Raw genomic sequence first — 16,129 nt, forward strand, 5'->3', positions numbered from 1 at the left:
GAAATTTCTGTCATCCGACCAACAATCGGCTGTATGAAAGGTTTCTTTTTTCTAACTTAAACACCCTTTTCTTGGTTTTAACAAGGCAACCCCGATGTCCCGCGCGCTTAAACGACTTTAAATTGGCTGGCTTTCATAGTTCAAAATTTCGATGCAGAAAAAAACTTGATTTTTCGTACTATTTTAATGTGTTTTTTTTATTTGCTTTTAACTGTTGCGCTTTTAAAAGCCATTAAAAATACCGAAGAATTTCTTTTCAAATTTTCTTTGGATTTTTGATAGTTAAAAATTTTAATATAAACCATTTCTATTAGTGTTATTTTTCCTTTCTTTAGTGCACCAATTTTTATAATATTTTTTGACATTATTTTTTTCTCTTTTTAATTTAATTTAAATTTTTAATTTTATTTTTTTAAATTTAATTAACATTTAATTAGAATTAAAAAAAAAATGCGAAATAGTTTTAGTTGTTAATTTTCTTTAGTAGACTTTACTTCATTTTAATTTTATTCAAATAATACTTGTATCTTAAGATTTTCCAATAGTTGTTTAATTCCTGCTATTTACAATACATCTTATTTTATGATTTTCTTTTACTCCATTATAGTGACTTGAATTTTCTTGAAAATTTATTTAGTTATAAATTATTTAATTTTAGTTTATAATCTTTTTTTTTATTTCGAGTTCATAACTGTTTTTTTAATAAAACAAAAGAAAAATCCATTTCACTGACCGATTACACACCAACCACCACCAAATGTCACAGACGTCTTTCCGAACAGTGGCATTTAAACACCTTGCAACCGGCACTCATTTGCTCGCTGGCGCGAAATGACAACGCAAATCCGCTTGTAAAACGCAGCTCAGACGCGCCTACCAATACACACGAAAAGTATACAGATAAAAAAGAGTACACACACATGCAAGCAACCGGCTCAGCAGAGCTTACAATATCCAAATACATAAACAACCCCGCTGTTGGTGTTCGCATGTGTGCACTTTTAAGCTGGTTGCATGCATGTTGTTGCATATGTTGCATGTTGCTAATATGTTTTTTTCTTTTTGTAGAACTAACAAAATCAAACACAAAAAGTGGCAAAAAGAAAATAGCTACTTTTTACATACATATATATGCATTGTAGTACATTTGCACGAACAACAAAAACATGCTTTCTATGTCCGGCTGGCACTGGCGCAGTGTGGCAGCAGAGGCATTGGTGCGGCTAGCTAAGTGGCAAGTCATGGCATTGACCGTTGTTCATGCGCCAAGCGCTTTGTGATTATAAAATGTTGCTGCAGCTGACTGTTGTTGTAGCATTTTATAAATTTTCACAACTCTGAAGCATACTTTTGGGATTAAAGGCTCATGCAAACGTACATAGATATTTACATATCTACATATATCGATATAAAATATACTATAGCTGCAAGCGTTTATTTAAAAAGCTGCGATATTTCTATTGCTAAAATGCAGCTGGAACAACAACTAATTGCCGCACCTATTTACACTACATCAAGTCAACCTGCAAAAATGTCGTTTTTGGCTTGAAAAGCAAATTTTTCGTTTGTGCGAAATTGTAATTTCAACGACCACAAATGGACCATAAATTTACTTATGTTTTGGCAAATACTCACATATACATCCAAAATTACAATACATAAATGATTGAAAAATTGCTCATAAAGTATGCAAACAATTTTGGTGGCAAATTTTTATTCGCACCAGCGCCTTTAGGTATGCTAAGCTTTTAAGCGTACATTACATGAATGTGATGAAAGGGAAACATTTTTCTTTGATTATGGCGGAATGATGGTAATGACCTCCAACGCCGACACTTTTACTCCACAAGCTGTCCAGACATGTAAAAAACTGGCAAAAAAGTTTAACAGTTTTCTTTGATATGAAAAGAAAAATGTCCAATGTCCAATGGAGATCAATATAGACTTAGCTTTTAAGGGAAAAAGATCACGGTAGAAACCATGACAGGCTGACGTCTGGAAAGAGGCCAACGGATGGCTATTATTTAAGTATTCTACTATACGATGAGAGTTTTATATTTCAAACCCTCCGAAAGTGTATTATTATCGGTCTCTCATATGTAGAGAAAAATTGTTCGTCTAAAATCTATGTTAGACCTTATCAGGAAAAATATTTACTCGAGAAACCTCAACTATTTTTGATGAAGTTTCGTAAACATGGCCTTAGCTAATGTTAAAACAAAAGAGTCAAAAATAATTACTTTCAATATTTTTAACTTGCTTTCGTATAGCTAACAGTAGTTTTATATATTTTTTCTTGAATAGTTTTCGTTTTGTATTAATCGTAAAGTATAAATCTTAAAAAAGGTTCGCGGGTACTAGTCATATTTTGGTAATATACATATAAATAAAAAAAAAATCCCTAAGGCCTGATCGAGTACTTTCTGCTTATATAGTAGATATAAAGATCACCTAAGAAGCCTTGTAAAAACTCCATGTCCTCCATGTCAGTACTTTGTATAGCAATTTTCTATTTACATCCCTTTAGGCTTTATCATCAAACTTTTTTCGATTCACATTTGCCGATTCAACCGCAAAAAAAGCAGACAGCTAGCTTTTCAATCAAATAGTGAAAAATTAATTCACAACACGTTAGCGCAATTTTCACGCAACGCACAGCCTAACAAACATACACATATGCATGTATGTCCACGTACGTGGCAAATCTTTCAATTATCCTTGCGCTTGTGTGCCACAAATTACGGGTATATGCGCCTCAAAAAGTAAAGAAAACAATCAACCGAATAACAACACCCAGAAAAGCGTTGGAAAAAAAAAAACAAAAAAAACACCGTAATAAGCCAATTTTCTATTAGCCACGCCAATTTTTTACTCAGAGCCATTTGTGCTGCTTCCTTGTTACAAAAGCAGAAATAAGGCGTTGCATGCCACACTTCGCTCGACTTAGCTAGCTAGTAGTGTTGTTTTCTCTCCAGCCGCCGCACTGCTTCACTTTGTTTCAATTTATTTAGACAACGAAAAACACTTGCGGCAGTCACTGTTGTTGCTGTTGCTCTTCTGCTGCTACTCCAAAATTGCCGCTCGCACACATCAAAGGCACTGTAATTTTATTTGATGCAATTTTCTTGCCTTGCCCATTTCACTTGTGTGGGTGTGTGTGTGTGTGTGTGCAGCTTTGCTCAGCTCCTTGGCCTTCACGCAATTTAAATTTGGCACGTTAGCGAAATTTTGTGCGATAATTTGAGAGTAAACGTCACATATGTTCGTTAAATTTATCGAGCACATAGAGTAAAGTAAGGGAATGAGGGGGGGAAACTGCTTTGATTGGCATACTTTTAGGCGTTTTAACTGGGTAATTGAAATAAACGTGAATTTTAAGTAAGTGTGTCAGTTTACGATGGGAGCTCTACTTCTCACATGGCTTACATACTTTTCGGTAACATTTCTAATTCTAAGGAGGGTGAGCCGCATGAAAAAATGCACGTTTTATAAGGAGTAAATTCAAACTTGGTTGCTTCAAACTAGATTAAGCTTACGTTGGTTTTCCCTCCGCACAGTCCGGCAGAAAATTCTTGGTAGTCAAATGTTATGGTATATTTTGTTTTGGTATAATTTACCCCTAAAAACCGTGACCTCTCCAACAGTTGACCAGGCAACTCTAATACGAATCGCAGAAAAAAGCCGTTCACCTAAGTAAGCGGATTTTGAAAAGACACAGAGGCATCTTTTTTTTTCAATGTACCAGCGTCTCTCTGTTGTCGCAAAAGAATTGTGAATATGTGAAAAAGATGTTTTGTAAAAATGGCTTGATCGATGCAAAGCCCTCATCAAAAGTAGTACTTTCACTCTTTTACCGTGGGGTCTTAGGTAACTTCACCTCATTGCGAGATCTTACTGAGCTATAAAGCATTTTCTCCCCGAAAGATATTTCCACACAAAGCTCAGCGCACTCCGACACCGTTTGGTCAATTTGCAACCAAGTTGCATTTTGCTGCTAAAGAGACTTTTAGGAGGCTTATTTATCCGGCAAGAGAATTCCTAGTTAGATTATTGTACTTTACTACCGCAACTTCACTTTTGTATATCGGAATCGATGTCATCGCAAAGCCAATTTTTATCGGTAAAAGCATCTATTCAAACAGAGGCTTCCAGCTATAGGAACCCCTTTGTCCACTTTCTCTGTAAGTGTTAATTTTCCTATTGCCGAAAAATTCTCTATGAACAAAGAGATTCTGAGCCAAAATTACTATGGCAAATATGTATTTTTTACCGACGTAGGCATTAATTTGAGCTCTTGCGACCACTTCACCACATCTTTTAGTCTAGTCACCGTTAACTACATATTTATTGCCTATTTAGGAGGCATAGCAGAAGTATGAATTGATCTGTGACACCTTATTGGATAGTGCCCTACTTTAGTTGGTATTTTTGAACACAGATCTTTCAAATTTAATTGTAATGTAACCCGCTCATTTGGAAAAATGTCTGCTTTCTGACATAAGTAACTGTCCAAGGCTTAAAAAAATATAACAAAATAATGCAGTAGATGCTTTCGTAGTAAACACTACTCATCGCAGGGCTGACAAATTAGATTGATAGAGATGGGAATTCCAACTTTCTTTTCCTACTTGTAAACCACTTAATGCTTTGAGCTTTGAGCTTGTGAAAGCTCTTTTATATTTGTGTTAGTTAGATCGGTTTATTATTCATGGCTTCAACTTTTTAGGACTTTTAAGATCAGTTATCAGGTTCATCAAGTTGAGAAATTTTTCCGCCTGACCTGCGAAGTCAATTTTGCGACCTACTCACTTATTTATTATTTTAGTTTTACGTGTTCCAAAATATTTAGAATTTGCATAAAATTGCATCGCATACATTCGCCTCCTTTGCATAATTTTTTTTGAACGCCTCTGCTTCGGCCTGCAAATCACCTTTGAGTTCTTCAATAAACATTCTCAGCGCATTTCACCGCCTTTCACCGCTACGGTCTACCAAACTAATTTAATATTAAATCAATTTAAAGCCCATCAATCGCTAGCTAACCAACCAACCAACCACCCACCCATCAAAGAAAATTTCGCGCTCTTTCTGTCCCTGCAGCTTAAACCAACAACCGGGCCAGCCAGCCGCCTCCGCTCGTGCGTCCAATGCGCTCTTTTAAACGAGCAGCTAGTTGTTGTCTCAGCCCGGACGTGCGACCCATATTAACCTTAACATATCTGTTAGCAGTGTGTTATTAGGTTTTTTTCTGTTTCACTTTTTTTTTCTATGATCAACATTATTTATTTGTTATGCAGACATGTGATTACCACACATTATCCAGTAGCTTGCGCTGTAATTTACGAATTATTCAATACTAAATTGAAAACAGAAAAAAAGTAATTGAGTCCTTTTACGCTATTTTTGCTTTCAGAGCTGTCTAAGCTGGCTGCTTGTATTAAGTCTATTCATTTATTAGATATACATTTTGTGGTTGCGAACTAGTGAAAATTCGGCGTGGGCGGCATATTTACACTTTTTATTATGTGTAACATTAGGATGGGGGAAGGAGTTCCAGGATGGTTGCGTAGAGTTTGGGTGTGCTGCTTGAGTTTAGGGGGTGTCTTAAGCGCTTTAAGCTCATTAAGGTTAGCTATGCAGCGCGATGAAATAATAAACTACCCACATGCAAGGAGATTCGCAAATTCGGCTTTAAGTTGTGCGAATACTGCAGAATTTTGATGTTTGAAATTAAGAAGTTGGGAGTTTTTTGGCTCGAAATGGCTGGAGTACTTATTTTGCTATCTAACTGAAATAACAATAGCAAAATCGATGAATATCGACAGCAAAATCAATACCGATAACAATATTGAAAAGGTGTCAATAGAAATGGTGCAAAGATGCCGACATCAAAAGCGACAGCAAGACGAAAATCGGCAAATTTTGCTATAGGAGTACATAAAATATCGATAGCAAAATCGATAATTTTTCACTGCAGTATGAATGTTGGTAACAATAGTGACAATATATCAAATATCAATTGCGAAAAAATACCGATAACAAGAATGATAAATGCACAAAAATATCGATACCATTTTCGATACTGGTATTTTGATAGAAAAGTTTATAAATATATCTCTTTTTATACTATTAACCCTAGACAAACGATAAAAAGCTAACAAGCATCATAACGGAATGGGTAATAAATTCCATGAACAAATAATTCGATAACAAATTCTACTTCTTCGAAACTATACCGTAGAAAAGTTGCGAAAATCGATTAAAATACAAAAATCGATAATAATTTACAAAACAAGCGCTAAAATTAAATAATCGATAACTATTTTGATAACATATCCGGCTGTTATGAAAATATTGTAGTAGTATCGAGAGAGATAAAAATAGCTGTGGAAATTGGAATATCGATAAAAGAAAAATTAAAAATCGATAACCTTAACAATATCGATGAACAACATATGAAGAAACTGATTAAAAAAATAATAATAATAATAAAAATTTAAAGCAGCATCAAGAAAGATTAGAACATCGATACACAAATTAAGGCAAAAGCAGTGATATCAAAAGCGACAAAGATTTTGAAAATCGATTGTTACGACAAAAAAAAATTATACTAATCCAATCCAATTCGGATGACGAAAACGATAAGAAAAACATAAACGATAACAACAAATAAAACTAGAAAAAATATAGATAGCAAAATTAGTAATGATATACGATAAACGATAAAAAATATCAGTATGGCGATAAAAATCGATAATGTCTTTAAAAATTACAAAGCGATAAAAATCATCGAAATTTTATCGAAACTTTATCGATAATGATGGGCTTGAAAACGATTATTTAACCGTCGAAATACACAATACGGCTCTCTGCGTCGATAAATATATCGACAACAATTTACATACAAATTTACATAACGATTATCGAAACTTTGCCAACAACAATGATAAATAATGAATACAAAACTGTACGAGTATTAGACAAGTAGGTTATAAAAACTTAAAATATCTCACAAATTGAATGCAAATATTTAAGCACATGCCTTTGCCTCTAAATGTTCACACACTATTACGCCGCAAAAAAAAAAAGTTTCCCATTATTTTGTCACATTTAAAATACTCCTTTCCTTACTTTTGTTTGCTGCCATCATCGCACCCTTCCCTTTTCAAAGAAAATTACTATTTTGGCAAACTTTTTATTTGCTTCGCTATTTACTTACTTTTTTTTTTGTTTCGAAAGTTTGCGAACAACGCTTTACCGCTCAGCAGGCCATCATTAGCGCCCAACAATCCTTTGCCTACAATTCGGTGCATTGTTTACTTTTTTGCTACTTTTTCCGACGCACACTTCTTTCTATACTTTTGTGGCCACTACTCGCCTTTTGCCACCACATATACACGGAGTGCTCTGCCTTTTGTCCCCTTTAATCATGCCGCTTTACTTACAGCCACACAGCAGCCAACGCCAGCAACAGCGCTTTAGCCTGCGGGCGTTGGTTGAAATGCATTTTTATCGCACAGCGACTTTTCATTTATTTGTCCACCGCGCCGCCATCAACTGCCACGCCACTGTTTACTCCTTTGCGCCTTTCTTTGTGCTTCTTTATAGTTGGTTTTCTCTACGTTTTTCCGCTTTTGCGGCATTTGTCGCCCGACAGTTTGCAGAGACACGCGCTCTCAAACTCATTCGGACCGTTGGCGCTGCTGTAAGTGGCATTTTGCAGCTTTCCACACGGCAAAGCGGATATTTTAAATGTCACCAATTAGCGTATCCTTAATTGGGTTGTAGGCGCCTTTTTGTTTGCCGCCGGTTGAGGTTTATTATTTTCCACCTCATTTTATAATGAACTTTTCGTCCTTTTATTTCATTTTATTATAAATAACTTTACTGCTTTGATTACTCGCATTTACTCGCTTAAATTTTCTTTTGTGCGGGAGGATTCACTTTGCTGTCACTTTTGATTTAGTTAAGCTTCACTTTTCACGTCATAAATACTTTGCTCTTTTTACAAAAAAAAAAAATGTCAAAGGGGCAAAAAACGTGGCGAACAGGCTGGATTGTTCCATAGTTCCATAGAACAGATCAAGGAGGTCCTTATGGAGAAGTAGAGTCCTTGAAATTCCGATTTTTAAAGGGTTCAAATATACTAATAGATGATTCGAATGTGCAAATATATATGTATGTAGCCAAGGCTGAACTTTCATAAATAATGTTTTCTGAAGTTTCATCACCTGCAAATCAGCGCAGTCAATTATTAAACGTGTTTAAATTTTTTTTTTTCGTTTGCAAAGCACCCCTTTCTTATTTATTTATTTTTTTCTTCTTTTATTAATTTAATTTTTTGATTTTATTGGTTTAAAACGAAAAATACTTCCCAATAAATTTAGAGGTCGCTCATAGTTTTTCATGTATTTTTTATGGAGAAAAAACAACTTTTTTTAGAGATGGTATAGAATTCTTTAAAATCAATATTTTTCCCTTCAGGAGACTTCCAATAACAATACCCAATTGCTTATTTGAAAATTTTTTAATGGTAAAGATTTTCTATTGCTTAAAATTACGAATTTGAAATTAAAAACATGAAAAATTTTTAACCAAATATTAGTACAAGTTTATTTCTAACTTATATAAATTTTTTTAATAACTTGTATTTATATTTTTATAAAAATGTTCAAATTGTCTCTGAAATTAATTTTGTGAAGTATCTTGTTATTGAAAAAAATTTTTTGTTTAAATTTTTTTAATTATATTTTCGGATTTAGGTCTTAAAAAATTTAATAATTCTAACAAATTTGTTAGCTAAAAATATTATCAAAATGTAATATTTCGTAAACAAAAATATTTTTCTAATTTTTACTTAAATTTTATTTCGAAGATTACTCTTTGAGATAAATTTTTTTATACTTTAAAATAGATTTTTTGTTAATATTTCTTAGAGTTTTGAGGCTAAAATTTGTGTTTGTATCTGTATTGTCTGCTTTGGTAATCAGTAAATGAAAAACTTTAATCTTTATAGTTAAGGAAAGAATTTTGGAATTTCATTTAAAATTTTTATTCATTTGTATTTAAAATTTCAACCAAAAAAACCGACTTCAATTCTCATATAAAAACTTAAGATTACCGTTAAGTTGTTCATTATATAAATTTCTTCGGATCTAAACCAAATTAGTATGGGACCAGCTCTGAGGTACCATGTATATAAATCGGATAACGTGGTCCAAAAGAAAAATATTCCGACGAATTATAAACCTCCTCCTTTTTTGAAGTCAGTCGAAAAGCCAAACTCTTGCCATTTTTTTAGAGTTTTTCTAAATAATTATTTGCATGTTTAAAATTTTTTCTCTAAATTTTAAGTTTTATTAGGGTTGTTTTTTTTTCAAAAAACATTTGACTTTTTTTTTTAATTTACCTTTTATTTATTTTTTACTTTTGAATTATTACTAAGATTTTTTTTCTAATTGTTGAGATTGGTTGCTTATTTTTTCTTTATAAGAAAATTGGTGATTACTATTATTTGCTATATTTAAGACATTTTTTGATATAGTTTTTTTTTTACTGTTTTTTTATGTTACGCACGCTTGCCGCAGTATTCGAATTTGAAGTGAATTTTCTCGTTTATGCAATCTTTTTTCGCGCATCTTTTAATTGTTTCTAAATTTGTGTGTGGAATTTACTTATACGTTCTTTTATCGCATTTCTTTTATTGCGATCACTTCCATTCATTCATTCTCCATACTTTACGATATGCAACAGCTGGGTTAAAAAAAAGAACGGTTATTCTACTACCAAGTACCAAGCACATTCCTTTAATTCTTACTCACCTCTGATTCTTGCCATTCAGCAATAATAAATTTTTTGAAATTTCAATTGCTATTTTTCCCTTGTAGCGCCTTCACTGAATCACCAACGCTCGCAATCAATGCGCACCACTTGTCAGCTACTCACAATTATCTGGCCATTTAAATTTAACTTTGTTGGTTGACAAGTGCCGCGTTCACTCAGTCCTTACTCAAACCCTTTGCAGCTGAAAAGCCTTAAAAAGCAAAAAAAAACCTAAAAATTATAATTACGAAAGCGAGAAATTATATTTTTTTACCTTTACTCTACTACCAGCGCGCCGTTGACTTTTGCTACGCGATTTACGCGCTTTTTAAAATCATTTCAATTTCACAATTTTGTGGCATCTCTATCTCTCCCCTTCGCCCGCTGCTCTTCATTTCAATTTATGTAAACCGCAAGCCACAATAATTATCACAAACATTTCGCATGCAATTATTTGTCACCCGTCGCCTTTTGCGCTGAAAGACATCTCGAATGCTTTGCCTAATGCCGCTGTTGGCGAAGAACAGGGCGCAAAAAGGGTTACAGCGTTGCCACAACAACTCTTTTCCCCAGCTCCGGCGACAGCTACAGCTTCACTCACTGCCTTATCGTCATCAATATCAAGCTCATTATCACTAATAACATCATCAACATTAATCCTGACTAGCTGCCTGGCTGTGTGCTGCTGCTGCCAGTACTTCTAAGTGCGCGCTGGTGTTTTTAAAAACCACCCTAAAATAATATCATTGCTCTCCCTTCCCGTGATCCAACGCACTACTAATGAATTTGTTTGAATTTAAGTACTTAAGTGCGTACATTAGGGTGCCTGTCCAAAAAATAAAATTGCTGGTTTTTCAGTCTAGGTTCAGACAGAGAAACTTTTGTCGCGGCAACTCTTTACTTGTACGAGAGGGAGTGACGAGAAAGCCAGAATGATAGAATACAAGATTGCGCCAATTGCAGCAGAATTCGTGCGAGTAATTTTGGCGTGACGTCATCGTAGAGTTGACAACTGAGAGCGGCAAATAAAACTGCTCTCTAGTGATGTGCTGAATTGTCGGTACCCAATACTTCCTTTTCGGTACTCGATACCGATTATTTACGTTAATCCTTCGACATTATATGCATTTCAAGTTTAGAAAAAACTTTCATTACTAATTTATATGATATCGGCTAAAACACTTGAACTTATCGCAATAGAGAAATGCCCCCAGACCTACAAAAATGATATCGCCCGATTCAGCTGGAACAAAAATGCTTCAAACAAGTTTTATGGCCTCGAACCGACATATATACATCTTTCATTTGAATCAGTATCAAAAGCTCTATTGGCTCCTACATTTGGGTTTTGATAGGCGAGTCTCCCCTGAACCGGTTTTTCCATATTTTTGGCCTAATGCGAGAGCATTGGATACTTTTTAATCGGTACCGAATATCGATCAATACTTAAAATTATTGACTCAGCACATCACTACTGCTGTCATCTCGACTGTGACGTCAGCAAAACAGCTGATTCTGCCAAATTCACTAAGAGCCGATTAGCGGTGTTGCCATCGGCGCCACCTTCTGTATTCTCTCCACCGGGACGAGAAAGGGGGAAGGGCACCGAGTTGCTCGTACTCGGGCAACACGCTTTGTGCTCTCGTTCGTCTGAGCAATTCTATTAAAGATATTAAGATTTACGTGAGCTGGACCGATTTCAGAATACCTCCAAAAGACTAATTATTTGGATTCAGTTGATGCATTTTTTTAACATTTTTATGCAGACCTTTGATGCTTAGACTCTTCCATTATCTGAGTTGATATTTGAATAAATATTTTGGAAAACTAATTTCGATTAAAAAACTGGATTTTTGGAGGTATTTTCCAATTATATATTTTTCCGAAAATTTTTTTATGGAGGGTGGTGCAGCCTAATGTACATGTATCATAAAGCGTTGATGCATTTATACATTTGTTATTTCCTTCAAATTGCCCTTATTGTTCGCATTTGTAACGTTTATCCCTGATTACTAATGTCTTTAATGTTTTTATTTGTGGCACACACACACACACGCACTCAAGCATTGGTATTCGAACGCATATTCGTAACGCCTGTTATTTTGATTTCCGCGGCATGTTGCCTGCATTCCCTTTCCTTTCTATGTACTCTCAGTCCGATTTGTTTTGTTGTCCAACAATCTAAACATAAAACAGCAAAGAGACTTCCCTGAAGTGCTATTGATATAAAGTGAAGCAAAACAAACGAGTACACAAAAAAATTAAAAAAGAAATCAAAGTCTACTCTTTCATTTGTAGCTTTGTCAAAAGCCTCCAACCCTTTCTGCGCGCGCAGTTAGCAAAATTCGTCATAAGTGTAACGCCATCCGCAACTTTCGCCGCCGTTAACCCTTTTTCCACCGAACATTTTTCGATTCTCACACTCTAACTCACTCCAGCCGGGTATTTATTTGATCAACCTAGCAGCGCCACCACATCGTTGCTCTGAATTCTGTTGCGAATTCCACGTACTGGTGTCACTGACTTCTAAGCTGCTGCGGTGGTGGGAGAGCTTAAGTGTTTCAGGAGCATTTGATTGCTCTTAAAGGATTATGTTTGATTTATTGTTGGACCAGCTAATTACTGGAAAAGTACGCTAGGAGATATAGGCTGGTAAAGAACTGGGCTAAAAAATGCAAAGAGCTTCTGAGAACTTTCTCTGGACTATTCGGAGAATGTTGATAGAATTGGAGATTTCAGAAACCTCTATCCACTCAAAATGCGAGTAGTATTGCCGAAACGGATACCTCAGAAAGATCACAGTTGACCGTCTGCCCGGGAGAAAACATGGTTGGCAAAAGTGGAGACGTTCTAATGCCCGCGGGCATAATCTTACTAGGATGACGATAACTTTTAATAAGGCACGTCCGCCCGAGTGAAACCACAAATATCGAAATTTGGGTTGACAAAATCCAAAATCTTGATCTATTTAATTGCGACAAATATATCTTTAAATTGAGGCGATCTGAATAGAGGAAAACTAGGTAGAGATGTAGACACAATTGGAGTCTCAGATGGATCAGAGCTGACCGTGTGTTCGGACAAAAAATCGCACAGCTTAAGAGGAGACTATGGCGAATTTAATCGTGACCATAAATACAACAATGACGAGAACTTTAAATAAAATCCGCCGACAGAGTGAAAACTCGATGGCAGAATCGAAAATGCCGGAGGACTACAAGTGCAATAAAGAGAACTTTGAAAAGCATCCACCTATATACATATTAGAACGATTTAAGGAAAGAAGTATTCTAAAAACAAATGGAATTCTAATATTAAGAAAAGCGGAGATCTAGCAGTCTACTCCGCTTGGAACGACAATTACTCCGGCATGTAATTGAAGTTCTCACCGGGCGTTTCCTGATGGCAACCCAGGCTAGTAGGATGGATATGCAGTCAAACGACTACTGTCGTAGCTGCCATGATGAGGAGGAAATCGAAAGAGTGCCACTGCCCCACATTGGCGAGGGCTCGTCGGCGCTGGTTTCTCTACTATTCCTTTGAATGTTTCGCTGAACTGTATTCAGCTATTATCTATGATTTAGTGCGCTTCATTAGGGCTACAAATCGCGTTTACTTCTAAAGTATGAGAAGGAACGTAAGGAGTCTCTGGTATGGCTACACAATGGGCCCACAGTGACCTAAGTGTGCCCTTCTCCTGTGTTGGATGGGGACAGCCAAGATAGCCTAACCTATCCTAAAGTTGATCAACTACCTACAGAACTTTAAAGAAATCTTGAAATTTAACTCGGAAAAACTTGAAGAAGAAATGGTACAAAGCAAAAAAACTCGAAGACAGAAATTTTATATCTTTCCTCCAATGTTTAATGAGAGCCATAATGGAATATCCAATGCTCAATGGTCTAAGAAACAAGTCGATTCTAGCTTTGTGTTACCAGAAACTTAGAACTTATTGTGTTTTTTCGGTTTCAAAAAGGTATTGAAAAAAATTCCAAACCTTAGGGTGATCTCAAAGAAATCTTTTCCGAACCAAGCAACTAAAACCTCGGATGTCTCGAATTGGATAGCTAACGATTCCAGAGCAGAATTTACTAAATCCGATCAAGCAATTTAAAACTCAGTAGTTCTTAAAAATCTAACTATTTCATGCTGGCTTTCGGAGAGATTTTAAACAAACTTAGTTATAATGGGAATAGAATAAAAAGAAATGAAAGTAAAGAAGTGTTTGAGGAATGCACTAGTAGTATCTGCTTAGGCGATCCAAATAGAAAATTCTATTCCTGGTCCAAGTTCTTTCAGGGTCAAGATAATTTACATTTATTTGTGCCCTAGACCACAAGATAAGCCACTTATCGAATTATCGGTCACACGGCTTTTAGTTTTGTTAATGAAAATGGTTCTATTAAACTTACTTTCGATATTTTCTCGATCTGCCCCCGAGCTGTGTACTTCTCTCAGATTTTTTTGTAGTTTTATATATTTATCTAACTCATAAGTATTACATTTTCGATTCCCACTTCCACCTGGATATTCTAATTAGTCCTTTGTATTCCTTCCAACTGTTGTTACAGGCAGGCGCTCATGTCGAATCGCGGGTCCGATTCGGACAAACTAAATCCAACACATGTTAGCAGTTCACGTGCGCCGCTGCATTTGGGCCATACCGGGCGACCACCGCATCATCTGCATTCGCATGCGGCGCTACACGACAATCAGGCGGACGACGAGGATAAGCTATTGGACGTGGTCGGACCGCCGCAGAGTCCACTATTGCCTTTGAGTCATTCGTTGCAGCAGATGCATGCGCATCAGCAATCCGGTAGGTCTAATGAAAGTTTATTGCACACATTTGAAGTGGTGCAAGGGAGCGAGTTGAGTAAAGCTTAGCCTCCCTTGCGTACACTCATTCACAACAACATTTTTTTGAGTTTGTAGCGTCTGCAAGCTGGACTGCATGCCCATGTCCAACACATTGCACGCTTCAGCTCACCCATTTTTTATTCTGATTTTCACATTGTTTTCATTTTTTATTCTATTCCACTTTTCTAACCAATTTAAAGCCCTTGCAGCCTGGTTCAACCACTTGGCCGGTGCCGGCGATCATGCGAACGAAGAAGCTCTACGTCGTCGCCTACAATCGGACGATATCGAACGTGATGGCAGCGATTCCAGCTGTTCGGAGAGTGTGGGCGGCAGCACGGGTGGCGCCTTTCGACCCACCTCCTCGGGCAGTCCGAAAGAGAGTGCCGCTGGCGGCTTGAATGCTGCTGGCGCCTACCCATCACCGAACATCTCAGTGGGCCCACCGATACACCCGTCGCCGCACTTATTGCCTTACCTCTATCCGCATGGCCTCTACCCGCCACCACATCTTGGTCTGCTGCATAATCCGGCAGCTGCGGCGGCCGCCATGAATCCGGCCAGCCTCAATCCGGGCTTGCTGTTCAATGCGCAACTGGCGCTCGCCGCTCAACATCCCGCCTTATTTGGACACTACTCAGGACACACGCCTGTCTCGCCGCTGCAGGGACTCAAGGGACATCGCTTTTCACCGTACAGCCTGCCTGGCAGTTTGGGTTCTGCATTCGATGCTGTTACGCCTGGTTCGAATGCGAATCGTGGCGGACCGCCGGGTGCGGGTGATGCCTCAGCGCTGGGGCCTGGCAGCAGCGGACCCGGTAGTAGTGTAGAAAATGGACCACGCAGTCTAAGCTCCAGTCCACGACCACGTGCCTCATCCAATTCGCCACCAACGCGACCCATTTCCATGTCGCCGACGACGCCACCATCGCTGTTGAAGCGTCAAAATTCACCCTCAGAGCTGAAGAGTATCGAGAAAATGGTCAATGGACTGGAAGTGCAACATAATGGCAGCGGTGGTGGTGCTGGCGTGGGCATGGGCATTGGCATTGGTGCGCTGGTGAGTGGCGCCTTGGAGGAGCTGCAACGCAAGACGCCAACACAAGTGGATCAGTGACATTTGTTTGATCGAGACGATAACGACCGTTCGTCCGTCATCGATCTCGACGATGTGTGACCGCAAGAGCAGGTTTTCCTGTTACTTTAGTGGGCTCGCTGCACTGGTGGAGCCTATGCGGTGATTAACGCGGCGATGAAGAAGCTAAGAAATATGGGCAGCTATTACGTATGTCAATTGCTTGTGGTGTAACACAGCTACGAACTACTAGCACTGCTGGAGGCAGACAGAGCATGGCTCAACGCCAGCGCACATTGTCTTGTCGTGTATATACAAAAAAGTACACAGCTAGTTTAAGTAGTATGTTAAATATGCTTAAATGGAATTTTT

At 37.3% G+C, this 16,129-nt stretch overlaps 1 protein-coding gene across 7 annotated transcripts in view; it reads left to right on the top strand.

Annotated features, from left to right (window-relative positions):
- Positions 1-16,123, top strand: part of LOC118748757 (optomotor-blind protein) — a 341,761-nt gene extending 325,638 nt beyond the window's left edge. For 5 of the 7 annotated variants that reach the window (XM_036483409.1, XM_036483413.1, XM_036483408.1 and 2 more), the window contains 2 exons: positions 14,385-14,641; positions 14,883-16,123. In XM_036483409.1, the coding sequence (XP_036339302.1) occupies positions 14,385-14,641; positions 14,883-15,799 (1,174 nt within the window). In that variant the 3' untranslated portion in view covers positions 15,800-16,123. The remainder of the gene's footprint in view (positions 1-14,384; positions 14,642-14,882) is intronic. The other 2 variants (XM_036483415.1, XM_036483414.1) reach the window with 2 other exon arrangements.
- The last annotated feature ends 6 nt before the right edge of the window (positions 16,124-16,129 follow it).

The sequence above is a fragment of the Rhagoletis pomonella genome, unplaced genomic scaffold, assembly GCF_013731165.1.
Source record: "Rhagoletis pomonella isolate Grant_MI unplaced genomic scaffold, Rhpom_1.0 Rhpom_scaffold_00013, whole genome shotgun sequence".
NCBI lineage: Eukaryota > Metazoa > Arthropoda > Insecta > Diptera > Tephritidae > Rhagoletis > Rhagoletis pomonella.